Source organism: Melozone crissalis, unplaced genomic scaffold (assembly GCF_028551555.1).
Source record: "Melozone crissalis strain CALT ecotype California unplaced genomic scaffold, PUWL_Pcris_2 ptg000334l_1, whole genome shotgun sequence".
In the NCBI taxonomy this organism is placed as follows: domain Eukaryota; kingdom Metazoa; phylum Chordata; class Aves; order Passeriformes; family Passerellidae; genus Melozone; species Melozone crissalis.
This window is the reverse complement of record NW_026536083.1, coordinates 423,050-445,957: the sequence shown is the minus strand read 5'-3', so window position 1 is coordinate 445,957 and position 22,908 is coordinate 423,050. Positions and strand designations below refer to the sequence as shown.

Here is a 22,908-nt window from a genome sequence, read left to right as displayed (position 1 = left end):
GCACAATGCTCTTGGATTGATTGGCCAATTGAAGGCCCCCAACACCTGAGATTGTGCCCGCAGCGCTTTGCAAGTCCCAATGTGACGGCCACTCCCGAGAGGGAATGATCGTCACATCCGCACCTGTGTCCAAAAGACCCCTCACGATCTTTCTGTCCCCTCCCAACGAGAGCTGACAAGTCAGGCGGGGCTTCTCCCTCCCCACCAGCTGTGCCCAGGCTACTGTCGGAGGCGATGTCTTCTCCACGGAGTTCTTCCAATTATCTTTATCTGGAACCGGAATAGCCTGGGCAATGATCTGTCCCTTAGGGAGGAAGAGTGGGGGTCGGACACAGTACAGCCCTACCGCGAAACGGTCCCGGTCGGTAGTTACTAGACCAGGGATGATGTGAATGTCTCGCGGTGTGTGCTTTGTGTCCCCGACGACTGTCCACCTGCAACGTCCAAGTTTCCTCCAGCGACCCGGGTGTTGCAGGTCGACAGACACCAGCTGGATGTCACTACTAGGGAGATAGAAGTCCCTAGTTAGCTGCAGCCTGTAGGGACAGAGGACATGGTGTCAAGCGCAGGTGTAGGCTGAATACCACAGGTATGGGTCAAGTCTGGTACTAAGTAAGACAAATCCGGCAGTGTGTACGGCAGCTCTCTGTCGTCTCCTCCCTCCCCGCTTGTTGTTAAGTGGCCTGCCGCATTTTTGTCTTCGCGCAGGGAGGGGCTGCGCTCCAGGCCTAGTTTTTTGTGCCCTTACTCTCCTCCTTTTCCCGCTTCCTTCTATACTCCAAATAATCTAATCGCATCTGGCATTGAGGCATCCAATGCCCTGTCTTGCCACAGAGGTGGCAGGGGTGGGTGGCTGTTGATCTTCTGCCGGACCCGGGTGTTGGGGGCCCGGCAACGGGGGCAGCTTCTATATCAAAGAAGTCCGGTTCGGGGTCCTCCGCAAAAGCCACTGAGGCTCTTTTAGGCCGCGATGGTAAGGATACCTGGCCTACCACGGCCTCTATCATGGCCTCCACCGTGGGCCGGGGACTTCGAGGGAGCCTCCTGATGGCCTTCCGACACTCTAGGTTGGCGTTGCTATACGCCATCCTCCAGAGCATCTTCTCCCTGTCGTCGTCCCCGGTCGCCTGCGCCTCCACGTATCTGTAGAGGCGCTCGATAAAAACCATGTAAGGCTCTTGCGGCCCCTGCCGGACTTCATCGTCCTCCCATTGGGAGGTCATCACCTCTAGCTTATAAAAGGCCCGCTCTGCTGCCTTAGCGGTCTCTACAAGCTGAGACGAGAACAAGGCCTTTGCTTGAGCTATCCCCTCTGCCCACTGTCCCTCGCCTAAAAGATATTCTTGGGAAATTGCCAAACCGTCCGCGTCATGAGACACTGAAGGATTCCCCCAAAGAATCGGGAGAACCTCCACTATCTCCCTCCTCCATTCCCCCACCCAGACCCTAAACTCCATGGGTCTTGTTAAACTAGAGAAAAGGGCCCTCAGGTCCGCCGGCACCAAATCTCCCTGTGCAAGGGCATTCCGGAGCATACCCCGGAAGTATTCAGACCCGCGGGAGTAGTCCTTCTGCGCCTTGCACAGTTTCTTAATCCGGGCCTGTGCTAAAGGCACCCACTGGGCCTGAGAGCTCCCCTCCCCGCTGAGGTGGTACGTAACCGGAGCGGCTTCCAATAAAGGCGCCTGCCCCGGCTTCCAGTCATCCATCCCCCCCCACCCCGAACACAAGGCGTGAGAACCGGAAGGGGGAGCGTGGGAACCGGAGTTGGAGGAGGTTGAGGCGGAGTCTGGCAATGGGGCAGGGCGAGGGAGTGGGCGCGGCACACCGCCCCTCTCCGCCCCCTGGGTGGAGTTCGGAGGCGGAGCAGAGTATGAAGGTGGAGCAGGGGAGGAGTAAACAGGGGGCTGAACTGGGGGAGGAACCTGGGGAGGAGCCGACGGAGGATCGGAGGGCGGAGAAATGGAAGGAGCAGAGGAAAGAGATGGGGGAGGGACAACCGAAAAAGAGGTTCGGTCCAGGGGAAGGAAAGGGTTAGCATTAGGGAGGAAAGGGTTAGGAGGAGAAGAAAGAGCCCTGGCGGGAGCGGCCGCGTGGCCCCGCCATCTCGGGCACCAAGGGACCCCTTTTGAGGGTCGTCGCAAAACCGAACAACTTTGGGGTTTGGAACCGGGGACTTGGGGACCGGGGTAGAGGGTAAGGGAAGAGAAGGAGCCTGGCCAGGGCTCCTCGAAGGGGGAGGCCGAGCCGGTCGAGGGGGAGCAGGGGCAGGATGGACCCCCTGCCTCTGGTCGGCCCTCAAAATCCCCCTCGAGGGCTCATGCCTACGGGACGAGGGAAAGGTTTGGGGGACAAGGGCAACTGAACGAGGAGAACGAGGGGACAAACCAGAAACCGCGGGACATTTCTTAGGCTCCACAGGCACGCCGAGTGTCGCATGAACTCTGCGCGCGCAATACGCCACGGTGGCTAGTTTTGTCTCCCCGGAATTTATGGCCTCTTCTAATTTTGCCACAACGGCTGCCCAAAACCGCGGCTCTTTTACGCGTTCCGGGGAGACCTCGGGAAACCTAGAAAATACCCACTTAACATTTTAACTCCTGCTTGCGGGCTTTCTGACCACCCCCAAGCAACAAACCCTTCACAACATAATAAACCTCCTTCTGGGATTTTCCCAAGCCGGCACCCATTGCGCCTTTCTAGAGCAGAAACTGCTACCGCTAGAAAGGGGGAAAATCCTCTGATGACGCAACCGCACGCCCGGGAAACAACGAGAACTTAAACAATGAGCCGCCTGCCGCCGGCCCCTGCCCCCCCCACTGCCCCAAAGTCTGGGTAAACAGCCGGAGGGAAAAAGAGATTGGGTGATGGGTGCGGCCCCACGTCTGGGGAAATCCGGCACCCAAAAGGAAGAGAAAACAAAAACGGCGCGGGGACGAGGAAAAACCTCAAGGAGAGAAGGCGGGGGGGTAGGTCCCCAACGCAGGGCATATACCCCTAGGGAAAGTTAAAAAGGCAGAGGGGAAGCCGGAGAGTCCCCAGGACGGGGCCCGAACTCACCAATCCTGCTGCGGCGACAAAGAAAAAACCAGGCGAAGGTCACTCGTCTCGGGGAGTCGTCCTCTGAGGGTGCGAGGAGTCCCGACTCCCTTCCGCTGGGGAGCGCTGCTTCTAAAACGAAGCCTGCTACTACCCGGGGTAGTCTGGCGTCCAGAGGGTAAGTAAATCCCAACTCCGCAGGGTCCAGTCCGTGGTCAAAAGTCCACTTCGTCGGCCCCCACGTTGGACGGCAAACTGCGCGAGGGCGTACACGGCCCTAAGTCCGGCTAGCTGAAGGGGTAAAGCGGCCGACGCCCCTGCGCATCTGAGGCCAGCCCCCCTTGGCGTCCTGGCCTCGGGCTGGGCTGGATTGCGGACTTGGGTTCGCGCTGGACGAGACGAGAGAGGAGGCGACCACTTGCTGGGGGTAAAACGTCGGTTTATTGAAGAGCCCACAGGCAGCACAGGGCAAACCAACAGGTGGAAAAACCCACAGCAAAATGGCCCCGAACACGGGGGGGAGACAGAGTTTTACAGGGAAGGGGTGGAGACGGGAGGGGAAGCCCAGCTAACCAATAGGGGAACATGTGGGGAGGTACATAAGAAAACTGACACAAGAACTTATCCAATAAACATAGAACAAAGGAGGGGCCCTGGGACGCCAGCCAACTATGACCCCCAGAGAGAAGAATGTTCTCGAAAGCAGGGAGGAGTGGGGGGTGATTGACTGGGCCCAGGGAGGAGGAAAACTTTACTTATATGGTGGGATAAGGGAGGAGCAGTTATGTAACTTGGGAGATTGACAAATAAGGGGGGCAGGGGTAACCGTGGTAACATAACTGCCAAAGACTCTGTGGCGGGAAAACTGGAGGGGGAAGAACCATCTTACAAAGAACAGGGAGAGAATAATACCTAAAATGGGGGAACAAAACAAGAAACTTAAAAACACACTACAACACATCAGAAGCAAAGAGCTTAACAGGATTCAAAACAAGAGGGGACATTTCTGCAGATTATATTTGCAAAACTTCTGTAATATTGTAACAGCTTAAAAATTCTGAATATTTATCAAACAGGAGCTTTGGAGTAAATATAAACTATAGCTTTGGGATATGACTCAATCATTCATACATAATGGAAGTTTAGAAGCTTCTAAGGAAAGGAGCACAGGAATTATTCTTCCTAACAAAGTTCACTTTAAAATGTATGGATAACCACTTCAATTTTTTTTTTTTTTTTTAAAGAACAGAATCAGATAAAATTACTCTCATTTTTCTTTGCTACAAGATATGCTTCTGTGATATATAGGCAATAAACTCCAGACAAACAATATAACATTCCCTCCAGAAATAAAATACTCATAGCTTTTTCACTCTGTTGTTTCCAAACCAGGCAAATAATTATTACGGAGGAGTCAATAAGAAAAAAAAAAGAAAAAAAAGAAAAAAAAAAGGCATGTTTTTCTTTCTCTACTAATAATCTCATTTTAGACTCTCTTGAAAACAGTTGCAATTTTTGTCTCCTTACAGAATTTCCCAAAATTATTTCAAGTTTTGGTGAGCCTGACCCGACAGGCAACTAAAAACTTCAATGTGAGTTGTGCTTACCTTTGCATGCCCTGAACAGTTGTTTAGAAACAGAAAAAGAGAAAACAAAGCAGAAAAAAGAGACAAAAGAAACCCCACCAGAACCCCATGAGCAAACTACCCACCCCAAAAATGGCAACAAATACATTTAAAATTATTTTAAAGCCTCTTTTCCTATGCATGTGAGGAGAATAGACTGGGATTTGCAAAGCCATGATACGATTTTATATGGTTCCTAAGAGATGAAAACTTTAAGTTCCTTTTAAATTTCTATCCACTACACTTTTTATTATACAAAAGTGTAGACAATTATAAGGTAAATTTAACTTGTTTCTCCCTTCCTACTTTAAGATCATTTTGCTTCCATTCCTGCTTTAAATTCTTTCCCTTAAAGTTAAAATAAAGTCAAATACTGTTAGAAGTTACAAATTTCAAAGCATCATGTCAATAAATGAAAGGGTTTGGTTAACAATGAACACTGAAGTTTTATCAAGAGACAATCAATCTCAAGATGGCGAGAAAAGGGAATTTAAACTACAATTTTTAATGAATACTGAATAGCATTAACACTTACTGGCACATTTTTATAGATAATTGCTTCAGGCCTGACTATATTGAAGCCACAATAAAAAAAATGAAACAGGCTGAGTATGATAAGTGGCTTCTGAGACAGAAATATTTATCCTTTTATACTAACAGAGGGGAAAAGACACAGAGAAGAATACTTGAGCCCACACCGAATATAGCAGCATCCTCCTCACACGTTCTACTAGACTACAAGTGTAAGGACTCCACAAGAACACACATCTCCACAATTGCTTTTCTTGAAAAAGAAAGGCCAGACAAAGCAGAAGCTCCAACTCACACTCTTATATGATGGTAGATGACACAGATGCTCCTGTTCCCACCATCTGCTGGTATTCTACATAGTGTTGCTCATTTTGGTTAGTCTTATCTCCTCCTCCAGACTGCATCAATCACTTGGTCTCTTTCTTTCACACCCACACTTTCAACTAGGCTTGAACAGCTCAACCACACCGGCAGTCAGGAAAATCAGAGGCACTTATCTCAATCTTTGTGCCACTGTTACTTCTGTTTCTTTTTCAAATCTTTATTTTGGTGAAGAGAAAACCCCACCATGGTGAATTCTTACTAGGAGTTTGTCCAGGGAGGTGAATTCTATAATATGATACAACAACAAGGGCTATTACTTGTATTATGCCTTTGGAGAGAATAATGCAGAAGTAGTAAAAGTGGTTCAAGTAATCCTCTAACATTTAAAAGGCACTTACCCATGAGGCAAATGAAAATATGGGAAGTGCATGAACTGTGAGACTCAGTATAATCTATTTTTATTGCTTACTGCAAAAACCTTGCCCATAAGTATTCTCAAACAAGATGAGGCCATAAATGCCTAAACACAGTACTAAATGAATAAAATAAACTATTATAACAATTCATAGGAATTTTATAACCCATCATCACCATGCATAAGGATGTATCAGTCCAGTGACTTTATTAAAATCAAGATTCCAGCCTCCCACATGCTGTTCTATTGGCATATAAACATCACAGGGAAGCAACAGATGGGGTAAATAAAAAAAGGAAAAGAAGCTTGATACTGCAGAACAAACAGCCACAACAGGTTGTTTTGGGATGTGACACAACAGGAAGGAATTTCCTCAAAGCGCACAGGATGGCTTTGGAATGCAGCACTGGGTCCCAGCATCACTCTTACACATGAGACCAGCTGCCCATCTATGTGTTAAGTAACTTGCATGAGGAAGGAGGCAATATCTTCTACATCATCCATTATCGCTGGAAGAAGAAGGAGGCACTGTCTTCAGGGTAGCCCTGGGTTACTTAAAAAGATGTTTCCCCAAATTTTATCAGCACAGCTTACAAGGGTTCAAGGACAGGCTCCATTTTAATCACTGCAATGGCAAATTGGACATTCAAAGGCTTTTGGGACACCTGTGTTCTCTATTCTCCTTTTTCTCCAGGCCATACACATTGTTATGATTCTCAGATATCTCTCTGGGTTATGAGGCCAAACGTTAGGGTTTCAAACAAACATTACTTTGGAATCCTTTTCTTATGCCAACTAATTTAGATTAGCTAAAGGAATGTCCATTTTATCCTCATTGCTCCTTTATTCACTATAAACTTGTCATTTTTCATGGCATAATGTTTGTCTATGTTATTAACTCTACCCAGACACATAGCCAAACACAGCACAATGTTGCTCAGCCCCCTGTCATTTTCTGATCCTTTATAAAATGCTAATGTTCCAGAATATTTAAATTGTTAATCAAACGGTGGTGCTAACAGGTTTAAAGCCATGACTGCACTTTAGCACAGTTCATTGCTCAGAACTTATGAGGTCACTGGAGTCCTATTGAGCAATCAATTCTGTTCAGTTACAGCTGTAAATTCTTAGCAGCTATAAAAGTGCCCATTTCATACTACAAATAAATATATTTTAGCTCCTCGTCTGCATGATTCAAAGTCAGAAAAATATAATTTATATTGCTGCCTCTTCCTTACCTTCTCATGTCCTCCTTTATGTGCAGATTTATTAGTTCTTTAGGAACGTGGAAGGAGAGGGTGGTCTCAGCCATCTGCTCCCGGATCCGCATCCACTTGTTGTCAGAAGTAGGGAATCTATACAACTTACAAACAGGGTTTCTCAACACTGCAAAGAGCAAAAATAATATCATTGCTTTCATGTGCTTATATGAGTCCAAACATTTATGACAATAACCTGCATAATTATTATATTATTTCCCCCTAGCTTACAAAATTAATTTTAGTATCATTAAAATTCCACTAAAAACATTTAATATCTATTTCATTTTTATACCAGCATGTGGAGGGCAAAGTATTACTAGTACATCAATAAATCGCATTTTACCAGCAGAGTAGCTAACTTTTGAATTTAGGTCTTCAAAGTAGTGAGAATGTCAATCAGACTCTCTTTTCTTGCATTTCAGCTGGAGTTAGGAAAACCAGAGAGCACAAATGAACAATGAACTCAGTACAGCCACCACCACAGCTTGCCAGCACCACTCACAATTCCAATAAATTGCACAGGACTCAGGGTTCAGCTGCATCTTCCCCTGGACATGCACACACAAATCATTAATGCAAATTGGAGGTGTGCTTCTGCATTAAAGGAAACTTGAACATATTAGAGTTACCTGGAACTTTGATGGGGTCAAGACACTGCCACTACATAGAAATAAATATAACAGCCCTGTCGATATGTTACACACACAGTTTTCAGATCACTATTGCAATGTGACATAAGAACATCACTTGACTTGGAATGAGTGACAGCTACTAACAGTGACAGCTACTAACAGACATTTCACAGACACCATTAATGTTTATGTAGTCTGATTTATAGAGAATTAAAAATAAAAGGTACCCAAACTGCCTTGTCTATCTAAGCAATCAGGATTTTTAACAAATATCCTTTAGGAAAGGCCTAAAAGAAGACCAGAGATTTAAATACACTGATAATAAACCCACTGCTTGCAACCCGAAGAAAGGAGCAATGTTTAAGTGGTCGCACTGCTCTATATTCCCATCACTCCACTGAGATGTCTTTCATCAGCAATCTTGGATGAAAAACTGTTGTTGGATTATGCCCTTTTCTGATCCAGAGATGGAGCAACCGAGTCTTAAAAAACTTTTATTCTATTTTCAATCTCTTGGGAAGGGTGAGACAATACAGATGTTATAATTTACGCCTTTACAATCAGAAGCCAACTATTTCTTAATTACAGTACATTATAAGCACTTCTTGCCATTTTATTGTCATTTTATGAGCCTTTTTAGAGTAATTTTGCCTTTAGTTCTTAGTGATTTTACTTTCAAAAACTAAATTTTCACTCAGTATTGTGAAATAAGCGAAAGAGATGCTTAATTTCTCTGACATATTAAAAAGAGCAATTTTTCTTTACTATCAATACCCAAAATATCTCAATGTTCAAACCTCAGGAAACTAAGGGCTAATTCAAGGGCTAATTCAAGTCTGGCCTTAAACAGAAAACTGCCAAACCAGATGATAATTTTGAGTTGGTACTGTTTTTTCTGTTGTGCCCCCCGATCAGCATATTACCTGGACATTTTAAATGATGATGCCCCTGACACAAAAGATTCTTTATTTTACCTTTTTATATCTACTTCCTAAGGAGTTTATCAAGGGATTTTTTCCAAGAGCAGCCCTTAAATTCACACTCAGAATCGACTACACTGAAAAATGCACATTAATCTGTGAGAACCTAATGCAAATATGTATCTGAAAAATCTCTTTCCTCCCATCTCCCCAATGTTGCCACCATCACAAAGTAAAACAAAGCCCAGAAAACCCATCACAACTGCACCAAGGGACAAAGAACACTAAAAATATGGATTCAAAGTTGTGACTTTTATTGTGGCTAGAATTATTAAACTCCTCTCCAGGTACTGGCTTCATCTTCAGGTCTTTGATTCAGGTCTGAATTTTCAGATGGGGATAATCTCAAGTGTGTTGTAAGTTTTTTAAATGGTCAAATCCATGGGTTTAAGAAGAAAATTTCATTTACAAAGTCAAAAAAAGCCTGGGCATTTTTCCCAAATAATCCCAATATGCAGTATTGCTAAAGCTTAAGATTTAAGGCCAATAAAAGCTGCATAAGTACTTGATGTTTTTTCCTTATAAACAGAACTACTGAAGGCATGCAACTCCATAAAAATCTCAGAAGTATCTTCCCCTCCAACTGCAACAATAATTAATTTCTACCTGTAACAAGTTGTCTAGAACCAAATTCTAGAGGGCATGTACAATAAGAAGGGTGAGACTAGAATTGGTTTTCATAAAAAGTAGTGATTAAAATGAGTGGAAGTTTCATAAAGATAATCCTTGCTGTACTCAGACAGTGATCATGAGAGGCATTGAAGAAAACCCAAAATCCACATGAACTGCAGTGGTTAAAAAAGAGAAAACTCTGTTTTAAAAGCTTTTCTCCACAGCATCAAGCCTGAAAGCCAATGCCATATATTTACCCATGAATATTTTTGGACATTGTCATTTTTAATATGAAGAACCTCTGTGCTTTTTATTCCATGCAATATCCTTCACATTGCTTCCCCTGAAAGTACAATAAAAATAATAAAAGATTGAATACTCTGGTTTTATTTTCATTCCCTATTGAACACAGATCAAAGCATATCTTTGCCATATATTAATTTGCTAACAGTGTTCCTATTTATATCTTTCTTTGTAGCATAGGAATATGATGTGTATTACCTCAGGAATAATAATTAAAGCTTTCCTAATTTTGCTTAATTTCAATTACTTTTCTTATCTTTCTTTTTTAATTTAGAATGCAATTTGTTTACATGTAAACAACTGGCAAACTCTCCAGCATTATAAATAAGTAACTGAATTTTGAGACGTAAATTCAGTCTCTGGAGGTATAGAAGCAATAGTGATAAGGCTCTGAAACACACTGCTTATTCCCACTCGCTCAACAAGCATCTCATAACTCACTGGAGGGCTGAGAGTTCCCTATCCTAGGATTTAAATTTCACAAGAATGCCAGCATGCTTCTATGCCTACAAGCTTAAGGATTCACAGAGGCAGCTTTTTTTTTCAGTTTCATCATTTTGAAGGCCTGATAAACAACAAGAAAATACCAGAAAGCTTTACAGCAGCATACACGTCAACTAAATATGAATGTATATGGAAAACGTACTGTTCTGGGGGCAGTTCTGTATGAGCACAGCATGTCAGCAGGAAAGTGGAGGTGATGCTGCACGAGAAGAGAAAGTCACAAATACAGGAAACAGACTGAAGACTAATTATTTATCTGAGAAAAACTTCCTGTGAGTGCAAACTCTTCCCAATAGCCTGCATGCTGTCATTTCTTGCATATGCACCTCTTTCCCCTCAATTCTTTAAAAAAAGCCTGACAACCCAAAAAATGACAAAAAAAAAAAAAAAAAAAAGCTCTTCAAGGTGTGTTTGACTTTATAACTTTATAAACCCGAGTAGTGTTGGGTGGGCTTTGGTTTTATATTGTGTTTGTATATGACAATAACAAATGTGAAAACGCTGCCTAGATACACTGTAGAATCACATGGAAATATTCTTGACAAATTGATCGAGACTTCAATATTCCTAAAACTGACATCTACCTTGGAAGTTCCAACAAAACATATTCACAACCTACAGCATTTTCCTATACAAAAGAAGTCAACAAAAAACCCCAATCAGACCTATACAAGGGAGGCAACAAACAGAAAACAATCTGTTGTGAATCAGCATCGTTCTCTGGCAGAAATGTCATTTCTTCAAGTCTCACTAATCTGGATGACATACAGAATCACAACCAAAGAACTGCACTGGGCTAGATGAAATCCTTCACCTGGCCTCTGTATCTTGTGCCCAAGAAAAGCCATAAATACACACCTGGAGACACAGGATACCCTCCATGCCTCCAGCTATTTCCAGTTCAGGAATTTCTGGAGCCGGATGTAGCTCCGGCACATTCAGAAATTCTCAATTAACATCTTTCTCACTTTGAATTGATGAAAATAAATGGTATTTCTCTAGAACATATTTTTTCTGATTCTGATCTAATCTCAACAACTCACAGAAAAAAAATGCAATATTCACACACATATGGAAGAACTTAATTTTTGGCAGTTTTTAGGGCTTCCTTCAGACTGCAAAGCAGATTCAGAAAGTCTGCCCTATCAGAGAAATCAGATTAAAAAGTTTCAAGAAAGATTTTAAAAAGTTGTAAAAGTTTGGTAACATTCCTCCTCAACGGTATGTAGCAAACACAGAATTCTTGACAGTGCTGTGGTTTTAGATGACCCATATAACTTATTTGTGACATTGTTATTGCCGAGTAATGGAGATTCATAAACTCGGGCTAATAAAGGTTTTATGGCACAGCACATCAGCATGTAATACTCCTCAGATAATGAAAGAAAAACAGATCTAGTTTAACACCATGCACTCAAGCCCAAGCTGGCCTAGAATTGAGAATGCCTTGCCAACAGCTCCCTTCATTCTAGGACAGACAGTTTCCAGATCAATCTGAAACTGCCACTTCACCAGTTATGAATGAGAGAGATTGATTGTCCTGGGTATTCACTTACAAATAATGCAGAATTATTTTACAGAATGCCGTGCAATGACACAACAGAAACTAATGATGGTAATTCCATGCCCATGGAAGTCACTGACAGTGATTTTTAGTCACTGAAAATCACTGAACAGTAAAGATGCAGGAGATGGAGATTTCAGCACTGCTTCAGAAAGCGCAATTGACACACACTTATTCAAACTTCTCCGTGAAATGATAATGCCAAACATGTATAAAACACTAAAATATTGAACTTGAACATCTGTGCAGCATTTGAAGAGACATTGATGAGCTCTGCCACGAATCTGTGTGATTTCTACAGGACCAGAGGTGGAGTTGCAAGAGCTGTCTCTTACAGATATTGGAATTCTTACCTGCATTTAAGGAAGGCAGGTTGTCCTTCCCACTTATGCCCTCAGTGGCTGTACACTCACGAACCAATGCACACTGCAAAAAAATACAATACAGATGTGACACATTCAGGGGGTCTGAGATAAATCCATGGCAGTTTATAAAAGGTAGGCTGAAAACCATGAGTGATAATAATACAAACTTCCAAAGTCTTACTTAGAATTTACATTTTTCTTTATATTTCTGTTCCAAGATACTGAAACACAATCAGAATTATAGCCAAGAAAATGAAAAAAATATGATCAGCTGTTCCATAACAAAACAGAAATGTTTCCTACCAGTATTATGGCAGAAATGTTGAGAGATAGTAATAGTTTAGCTTAATACGTTTTACTATAAAAATAAGGCACTTTAGTTTAAAACCATTTTTGACAAGTTCCATACTTTCGAAGAGGTTTCTTTAGACAAAGCAGTTTTCACATGCACAGTGCAAGAAAACCCTTCATTAATTTTTAAACAAGGGAAAAGCAGGAAGCACAAAAAAGTCCTTAAAATGTGCTCAGATTTTGTGATTCACCAGTTCAAAACTTATTTATTTTTTATTAATTCAATGACTCACCATTCTCACAATTGCATCCTCACTATCAACATATAATCCAAGACTGTGTTGCCACTGATTTGTACAAACCAAGGACTCCTTTAAAGACCATACATTGGTCATGAGTCTGGTCTCTCTTTACAAGTATTAGAAACCCCTAGAAAGCTGCTATTAAAGCCTTCTGTGTCCCCCAGGCCCAACAGAGCTCAGTAACTACATCTCCAATAACTGCAAGGAGTCTCATTCCACATTCTGCAGTGGAAGAAAAGCCAAATAAAAGAGAAGGCTGAAAAAAACAGCTCATGTTGCCTATATTGTGCAAGTTTTACGGGTCAAAGTCAGGAAGATTTCACAGCATTTGTTGCTTTTTTGGAACTGGTCACACTCATCTAAGGCATTGAAGTTCTCTGAGATAAGCAGTGAAAAAAAAGTGTGAAATTTACCCTCAGACTGATTTTGCTATGCAGAAAAGATACTGAAAATAATGTCCTCTGCTCAAAAAATAGTTTTATATGTAACTTCCAAACAAAAAAATCCTGCATTCCCTGTAGCAATATTTCCTTTTATTCAGGAAGAACAGGATACACCACAGTGTTAAGCAGTGAACTGTTGTATTCTGGCTGCAAAAATTGTGTGCTCCCATTTAATGCAGATGAACCTGCCCCTTTGCAAGGGAATTTACCTCTTCTTTGCTTTGCCTGTCTGTCATTCTTCCAGCTTTTCAGTATTGTGGGCACAGATTGCACATAAAAATCAACATAAACAGGACTTCAAGGGCAGAAACCAGACCAGCTGTCCAAGGAAAAAAGAAGCTGTATTTATGGCATCTCTCTGGACAGTTTTTATCAGAAGTGATCAAATATATTCAGTTGAGATAAAAATAAGCTATTTTTTTCTTCAAGAAGGAGAGGGCCTAGGAAACTCAGGTTAGGATATTACTCTGTACATCTTCATGAATTTGGTTTTTTTGGATGAGGGAGATAAGTTTACACAGCACTTGCGCCACAAATTTTGTTTTAAGTTCTTAACCCAATTTGGTAATTAGTATTTTAGACATCTGGTACAACAGATCATTCTAATTAACTTTGTGCAATAAACTGAGTTTCTACCTTTTGATCCTGAGCATCTGCTGTGATGTGGTCTGTTTCCCCCTCATCCAGCTCTCCCATCTTCATAAGATTGACTTCAATGGTACCAACTGTCTTTCCACCATCAGATGTCCTGGGAAAAAAACCAACCCATGACACCGGGTCACTTGCAGCATCAAATCCTTTCAATTAGAATAACATCAGTAAATATTTAGTGCCCTCTCCATTCTGTAAAGTGCAGCCACCGCTACTGAGCTGGCTATTTACCATCACAAACCAAATGTTAACAACAATGAGGCAACTTCTTCAGGACAATGAAAGCTCTCATCACAACACTGAGGACAGGTAAGTGCTATGAATGGTGCATGAATCCATGAACACTGCCAGGTTCTCATTCTAGACCTTATCCTCTTTGTGGACCATTGGATAAAGGGCTGTAACACTGCACCAATATTCCACTTAGGATCTGCAATCCCAATGCAGAGTACATGGCTTTGTTTCCTAACAATCTGCAAAGAAAGGACAGAGTGTATTAACAGAATCCCTGCAAAACCAAAACAGTGAAGCTAATCTGAATATCACGTTTCCCTTTGTAATCCCTCCACAGAGAAATTATTCAGAATCCATCCCATTTCTTGAACTATATGGGAATGGTAGTATAGTTACAGGTGAATTCCTTCATTATCATCCCCATAAATAGTTTACTTTCAATTAATCAAAAACAAATAATTTAGATGTACATCACCGAGGGAAGAGCATTGCTGACTTCCTGTAGGAAGAAACAAGGATTTAAACTCCTGAAAGATACCAAATGCTTTTTCAGCTTTCACTGGCAGCACAGCACCAAGTTTATCTCCCTGACTTCTTCTGAACAGCTAGATTTTTTTTTTTTAAAGGAAGGAAAGAAGAGTAACTGATAGTTTCATAATAATGAGGAAAGGGTAACAAAAGGCACCAAGCAAAAATAGGCAAAAAGGAAATGACGAGAATAAGTTCAGCACAATTACAAAAACACAGCGAGGAAGGAGAATCAAAACAAATACGTGTGGGGCAATACTGTGTCTTTTCTGAGCAGTGGAAATGAAGAGTGATGAATCAAGAAAAAAGAATACATAGAAAACTTCAATGTCATAAAATCATTAAACCACAGAATTATTGAATATGCTGAGTTGGAAGGGACCCATTAAACAAGTTCAGCTCGTACAGTAAAGTCTCAAAAAATAGTTATCCCCAAGCTTTCAAATTAAATAATTATCTTCCTTGAAAACCATTAGGCTTTACTATGCACTCAGTAGAATACACTCATCTTGCAACTACACAAATCTGGTCTTCTATAAAACCTTGCAAAATAAACATAATTCTTCATATTTTACATGTGTAAAACTTCATCTGCTCTAAGCCAAATTAATTACTGACAATAAAGAGACTATTAAAAATGAACCAGTTCCAGATATTTTTGCAATTGAAGAAGCCTGTATTAATTTAAGAAGTATCCAGAAGAAAAGCAGTAAGGGTTCAGTGTCCAAATTATGAGCAGAAATACATAATAATATTGAAAGGGCCTTCTGAATGAAGAACTTTCCCTGGAGTTGCTACAGCCGTGTGGCTTGACTGCTCCTTCTTGTGTCAAACCAGCACCCAAACTAGGCTCTGTCAACAAATGCACTGCAGCATCCCCAGCAGAAAGGGAATACAGCAGATGTCAGCAAATCACATATCTTTAGAAGCCAAAGTGTGTGGTTATGAGACTGACAATTTTTCAGGAGCTTAAGGTGTTCCGATCAAAGTGCCAAGCAAATGAACTGATCCAAACCAACAGGGCCTGTTGCTCCAGTAAAATGGAAATGCTAACTACACTTTCTCATCCTTGTCTCCTGTTCTTTAGAATCCTAAATATTTCCCTTGGTGCTATTATTAAAAGCTTGGCCTCAGTATGATAACGAGCATTGCACTGTTTGCCTGCACAAGGAGCAATATGTATTTTGTATGGGTTTAAAAACAGTGATTGATATAATTCCACTTTTATATATTTTTTTATTATTATTTTCTTCTCAAAATCACTCCTGTTCTGGTCTAATACATATTTAATACTACAATCTGTTACAGGTGTTACCTGTAAGAGAAGGTAATGCAACACAATAAAACTAAACAGTGGGACTTGTTGCACTGTAGTTGCACTCCTTTCTCCAGTTCTTATCTTCCCACACAGAAATACGAAGACACATTTTAACGAAAAAGGCAACAACAACAAAATCAACAAATCCCAAACCCAAAGTTTCTTTTGAATGCTACAGGCATACAAATCAACAAAGAGCTCTGTAAATGCCCAGGGTAAAACTGTCAGACTGATTTTAAAACACCAGCAGTGCTTGAGAGTCTTCAGCTACTTGAAAACACGCATTTCAAACTTTCCAGCAATACCATGAGATTAAAATTTCATTTGAAAGAAAATTTAAAAAGAGAAACAGAAGTGACGGAGTGGGAAAAAAAAAAAAGCTTAGTGATCATACCTTAGTAGGATAAAACCCTGCATAATTTTACTTTGCACTAACAGTATTGAGCACACACACACATTATGTATACACCTCATGTCCTTTGCTTGTAGAGATGTAAAAAGTCTCACACAGACACACTGTTCAACACAGCACCAGATAAGGAATCAATTGGTTTTAGGATACTTCACAATGCATTAGAATGAGATCAGCTTATTTGCTGTAGTTTAATAAAGCTGAGAAGGGCACTCTGCACTCACACGGTGCAGTGAAGACGGTCCCTGCACCAAATTGCTTTCAGTCATGAGTGAGGAGACACATCCCCACAAAACAAAGGACTGCACCTTGACAACCTGCTTAGGGCGAGTTGGGATGGGGAATCTGGCCAAGAGAATAAACTCAGCATCAACATAAGAAGCCCATACACGGGACAAAACCCACCTGGCTTATGGAGATGGAAAATTGCTGATATTTTTTGGCACCCTGGGACAAGGATCAGCACTCATCTGATACCTGTCAGCAGAGCACCTGCATTTGAAACAGATTTCTCTACTATCCCAGGTCCTTAAGGATCCCCAGGTCAGTATTAGTTCCCCCAAATGTGAGGGAAGGAGATAGCCAGTAACACCACGAGCAGCAGGAATCTGTGCCCACCTTACTCCTTCTGGCCATAAAATGCTGACCAAGGCATCCAGGGAGAAAAAAGGTAACAAGCTAGTGATGGAAAAGTAAGTGAACAAGATGGACTGAGAACAGCAGGCATTTGCCTCCAATCTTCTAAAAAAAAAAAAAAAAAAAATCAGCTTTTATTGCTAAATTAGCAACCAGTATACCTAGCTCTTATTTAGAAAGGAAAAAAAAAAGTGTGATTTTATTTTTTTCATCAGACACACTGTATCATACACTCAATATTAAGAAACATTCTCCTACTGAAAAATACTTCTGTTGCATTCAACAGCCCATTTTTTGCCATTCATCATCACAACTGTATGAGAAAGCTGGAAGCAAGTGACATTGCGTTATCACTGCAAAATGAAACATGCAAGTCTATAGAAAACCTCTCTCTTCTTATAAATTCCATATTGAAAACTGCAATCCCAAATCTCTAATAACTAAATTCCTCTCCCAACACCTGTTGTGTACACTGAAGTAATTCTGCAAATCAATCTTTTTGTGTTTTGATGATTACTGCATAGATCTACCAGAAACACTCGGCCACCAGTTTAGGACACCTTTATGGAGAAGAAAGGACAATCAAAATAAAAACTTCTTTTGCAGAGGTTTTGTAACTTGTGTCCCTAATCACTATTTGGGCACAATGGTAGAAAAAAAGGGAAGTAGAGCACTGTGTGTCAGCAGTAAGAATTTGTAGACACAAGCCAGCTCTCCACAAAATAACAGAAAAACACAAGAATGCTCCTTTGAAAACACTTTTATATTGTTCCATTGTACCTCAGAAAGATAAAGGAAAAACATAACTAAAAAAAAGGAAAAGAAAAAGAAAACTCAGTTAAAAATTAAGCAGATTCTATAATTACACCAATCTTTACAGGGCACACCACAGAGCTATTTCTGGGTCCTTAAATCTCTACTTTAAATCTAACAAAGGAGTATCTCAATCACAGGCATGCCCTGATAAACTCCTATCCAAAGAATATCAACAAGAATTAAATAGAATTTATTGCTCTGACAAGTCCCTTGATATATCCTCTATCCTCCTGAGAGGTACTAATATTGCAGGGTAATTAGAGGAAAGCAAGCTTAAATAAGTAGACTGCTCTGGTTAAATTGCCATCAAAGAAATGTGGATCATTTCTACTGACATTCTGCTGCCCAATAGTCATAACCAGAAAACAAACCCACTTTTGAAAGGTTAGGATGTTTTTCTTAAAAAATATCCAACTGACTAAACCCTACCATTTAATGTGTCTGCAAATTAAATTTCATTGGTACATTTGTATTTTAGTGTTAGCTGAACAAAGAGGGCAACCAAGACTAAAAATATTAATGAAAACCAATTTTTTCATCTATTTCTTATGAGTTTTCCATCTTAACTTTTTGCTTACAAATTGGATGGCTGAGATACAAAATATTTACTCTGAAACCGAAGCTTTCCGTTCTGTCAATTACTGTGCCACCTGTTGGAGACAATCTTCCAGATCAAATTTTCAATATGTCAGTTAGGGAAACCAAATTTATCCCAAAGAGCTGAAGACAACTTGAATTCCTGTAAGAACAGATTCTTACGATCACTAAGCTGGAGTTCATCAACCTAGGTCTGTACCCTGTCACTGATTAGAGTTCTGTATCACACCCCCTGCAGTCTCAGTGTAGCTGCATACAACGAGTTCAGGAGACCACAAGCATTTTCATGTGGGAGACACCTTCAATAATTAGGACCACCTTCTTTAAACGTGCCTAAAAAAACCTGTACACTGCTAATTCTTTAAACCACACACACCAAACAAAACTGACAATTTTATGCTCCTTTCTAAAGGAAACTTTGAATGAATATTCCCTATGCCAAGTTCTCTACAATTCTTCCATAGGTTATCATGGTATAAAATGACCTTTTCTAATCTGGCACATGGGAAGCTCCCTTGCTACCTCTTGGGAGAAGAGACCAACCTGCATTTCTCAACATGGCCTTTCAGTTAACTGTGGAGGGTGACAGGGTCTGGCTGAGCCTCCTTTTCTGCAGGATGAACATGCCAGCTCCCTCAGCCATTCCTTGTTCGACTCGTGCTGCAGACCCTTCCCTATCTCTGCTGCCATTCTTTGGATGAGAAATGCCAAAGGTTAGTACTTAGAAAAACCCTGATTTACAACACTTACCTGAGGGTGAGGGTCAACTGCTGCTCCTTTGACTTTACCAGATCACCCACTCTAAAAGTTGCACAGCCCAGGAAGCTTCGCTACAAATCAAAGCAGAAAGAAAAGATAACATATTCATTCATTTTTGTTATTTCTTTTGCTCACACACTTGAAAATCTTTCTTTGCTACAAAGAAAAATATTGCATTTCAATATAACAGTTTGATACTTAATCCTCTAGAATTTTTTTTGTGCAGCATGATTATCAGTAAACTGTTAAAAACTTTGGTTTTATGGGCAGGAACCTTTCTCATTTCCATTAAGAACAGTCTAACAACCTGACAAAATAACAGGTTGTAAGATGTACAGCCACAGGAAGATTTTCATTCAGTACCAGTATTTGCATTTTGCATCTGTTCCTTCCTATTTTTCTAATTTCTGGATTACAAAAAGTGCTAAGTTTTCAGTGTTATACCAAAGTTGTTCTTGTTATGGTTTTTCCTCAAGCCATTGGCACTACCATCCACGTATTCAAAATATGAATGTATGTGCTAGGAAGGCATTCTTAAATTGAGTTCAGCACAAGTTTATTAATAGAAATGTTTTATTTCTCTAGTTCTTGGCAATGTTTTAAGTAGTGTTTTCCTCTATTTCCATTGTAAGGTGAACTTATTTACTGCATTAAAATTGCAGAGAAATGTGGTAATGTAACTAGAATGCCTAAAGTTAAATTAGGCTACACCACTGTATCTTTTTCTTCTATAAAAATCACTCTTCACGCATAACAAAGTACAAAGAGGAAAAAGGGTTAAATCTTCTCTTGCACTTGGGCTATTTTTTAACCTCTGCTCATATCCTGCTGAGATCCCATTTTGTCAATTTGGCCAGCAGTAGTATTCTTGCCTTGGGAACAATGGGCAAGAAACTAACAGCCATCTTCTACCAATTTATCTTTCAAATGTACAACACAACATCACTTGCTCTAAATAAATTGTAAGAAGATCATGACATTATGTTTAATTTTTAGCAAAAAAAAATAAGAAGGGCACAAAGTTTGGTTTTTCTTACATAACACTAAGTTTACTGTTGGAATGGCAAATTAGAATTCCAGGCTAAATTATATACATTCTTGGCTATACAAATGAAAGAAGAATCAAGTTGCTCTGAGTCAACAGAGGCTGCCTACAGAGAGCAATGTTCTCTTCAAGGAAAACAGAAAAGAATTTGTCACTGCTGAGAAGAATTACTTCTCTGGTAAAAAAAAAACCAAACCTTCAGCCTGCTTTCTTTCAGGAAAGCCAGCAGGATGTTGTGTGCTTGAATGCAAACAATAAAGCTTTACACTAAGATAAGTTTTCTTCCATACACAACGTACAGTTCAAACACCAACTCTGAAATTGGGCAAGCACCCACAGTGCAGTTAGTAAACTGCAAACTGCATGTCTGCAGTTCAATAAACTGAGTCATGAGGTAAGGCTTGTTCCCATAAATGGCACAGCCTTAGATTTCCTAAGCAGCATGTAAGCAGCAATGGAACAAGGACATGAGTGTCTAGGGCAGGCTGGAAAAACATTGAATTTGGGAAGCGATGAACAGGAAGAAAGGAAGAAAAATAACACAGCCACACAAGCAAAGAGCACAGTTAGTTTTCAATGCCAAAATTAAAGGCACTTCTACAAAAAAAGACATCCAGGTGCAACACATGGTGATGCACAGCCTTGCTGGAGTGAACACACAGGTGGTTCTGTCTTCCTTTGGATGAGTCAGTGTGAGAGTGTTTCCACACTAAAACTCTGTGGTCACACACACTTAGCCCAGATTATTCATCTTCTTCCAAGAGCATATCCTTCTCCATGCTGCAAGAACGCATTCCACAGCACTGTCTCTCCACAGCAGCCTTTATTCTGGCATTTCATGACATTTGAGTGTTTGTATTTGAAACCTGACCGCTTGGAAAGGGGAAGAGGGCTATTTGGAATGAAACTGATATAAGGTTTGGTCACCTGGGGCTTCTTTCTGCAGCAAAATAGAACCATAAATATATTTAAGAATCCTAAGTCAGAATCCTCAAGTGACCAGGGCCAAGAGACAACTACACTGCTCTCTCATAAAGCCAAAGAGCTTTGGTCATTGTACCCACTAAACATGTCTGAGCATCAGATCTACTTCTTCTGTGTCATGAAATTAAAGGTGAATGATTTTATCGGCTTAAAATGTTCTACTTAGTTCTCTGTTTCATATTCATATGCTTATTTAGAAAAAAAGAAATTCTTTGCTTGACAGCACAGAGCTATGTGCAAAATCAAATAAAATTTCAAATGATCCCATGACCCAAATTAAGAGAGTTATGCTAATGTTCAAGGGGTCTAATATCAAACTGGAGAATACTTTTTCTATACTGATTCAGATACCAATAGTCCACCCTGGGGCCTGAACTGGCAGTCTACAAACCAATTTAACTTTGCCCACATGACTTGGAAAGGTTTGAAAAGTAGGCTTTAGAACAAAATTTGTGCTGTAATCCTAATCGCAGAGTAATGCTCCTTCGGAATTTTGCTAGTGTTCCAGACACAAATCTAAAGACACTCGCCTTGAGTAGTTTGATGAATAATCTCAACTAGCCAAAGAGAAAAGTCTCTATAATAGCTATATGGAAAGCTAAAACACACTGATTATTTCACTAAGATTGAACTTGCTGCCAAGCTACAGGTTTTTCAAACACTAGCTGAAGTCTTGAAAACCATGCCAAGGAAGCCCTTGTAAGGCAGAAAAGTCAAACCCTTAGGCTAAAAAATTGAAGCCTCCAGGCATTTTCCATATTTGCAGACAGATCTGACACCTGCACCAGGTGAGCTTTGTTCTTCTACTCAGCTCGAGCAGGACCAACATTTCCCACTCCCACCAGGGGCCCATATTATCCATGAGGTTTTAGCCCTCTCAGAAAATGACTTCCCATCCAGACTGCTTGCTTGATATTAGCAAGGACTTTACAGGGTTATGCTGGTCTCAGGATAGCTTCAGTTGAAAGAGGTTTTCAAAAAGATGTGAATGGGATTACATCAATCCATGAGACTGCCACTCCTGCCTTGATTATTTTATTCATTCCACCAAAAACTTTCGCTATTAAAAAAGCTTTTCAGCTCCTGTTGAGCACTGAGTGTTAGTGCCTTCCAATGAGATGGAAAAAAAAAAAATCAATTACTGAAAATGATTTCTTACCCCAACATCTGCTCTTGGTTCCTTGTGGTCAGGTAGGACACTGGTGTGGACCTGAGAGAAGGGAGGGGAAAAAAAGGCAAGAAATAATCAAACTCCTTCTGTAAATCTCTCTGCAAAAGACTCATTTTTTTTCCCATGCCCTCAAAAGTGACCCTCAATTCTTCTATTCTAGCTGCAACTTAGTGCACAAAAAGAAACACTCCTTTAATGTAAAGATAATTTAATTGTCTGTTTGTTATTCTAAATACATGTTGTTATAAAGCACCAATATAAAGGCTACCACAAAGACTTGACAAAGCAGAACCACAGCTTTTCTCAGCCAGCTCTTATCCCTTGATTTCCTACAGTGAGAACTTTGATTTTTCCACAAAAGCCTGGAGATAGTAAAAAAAATGCTATAATTAATTTATTAAGGGACAGCATACTTTAGAAATCTGTGGGAGTCCTCATATGGATGCAATTTTACATTTCGATTTTCCACACTAATACATTAGCAACTCCAAAGCATTTGGAAATCTACAGAAAGCTAGTATAAAATGTTCAATCATGATATTTTTATCTAAAATTAACCTTTAAA

General features: G+C 40.6%; 1 protein-coding gene across 1 annotated transcript in view; it reads right to left on the bottom strand.

The window, feature by feature from the left end:
* The window catches only part of LOC128949952 (inositol polyphosphate 4-phosphatase type II-like), a gene marked incomplete at its 5' end in the record, with an annotated part of 97,044 nt that extends 74,674 nt beyond the window's left edge, over positions 1–22,370 (bottom strand). The window contains 5 exons of the mRNA XM_054294845.1: positions 7,173–7,320; positions 12,145–12,217; positions 13,829–13,940; positions 19,135–19,214; positions 22,332–22,370. Of these exons, the coding sequence (XP_054150820.1) occupies positions 7,173–7,320; positions 12,145–12,217; positions 13,829–13,940; positions 19,135–19,214; positions 22,332–22,370 (452 nt within the window). The remainder of the gene's footprint in view (positions 1–7,172; positions 7,321–12,144; positions 12,218–13,828; positions 13,941–19,134; positions 19,215–22,331) is intronic.
* Positions 22,371–22,908: the final 538 nt, after the last annotated feature.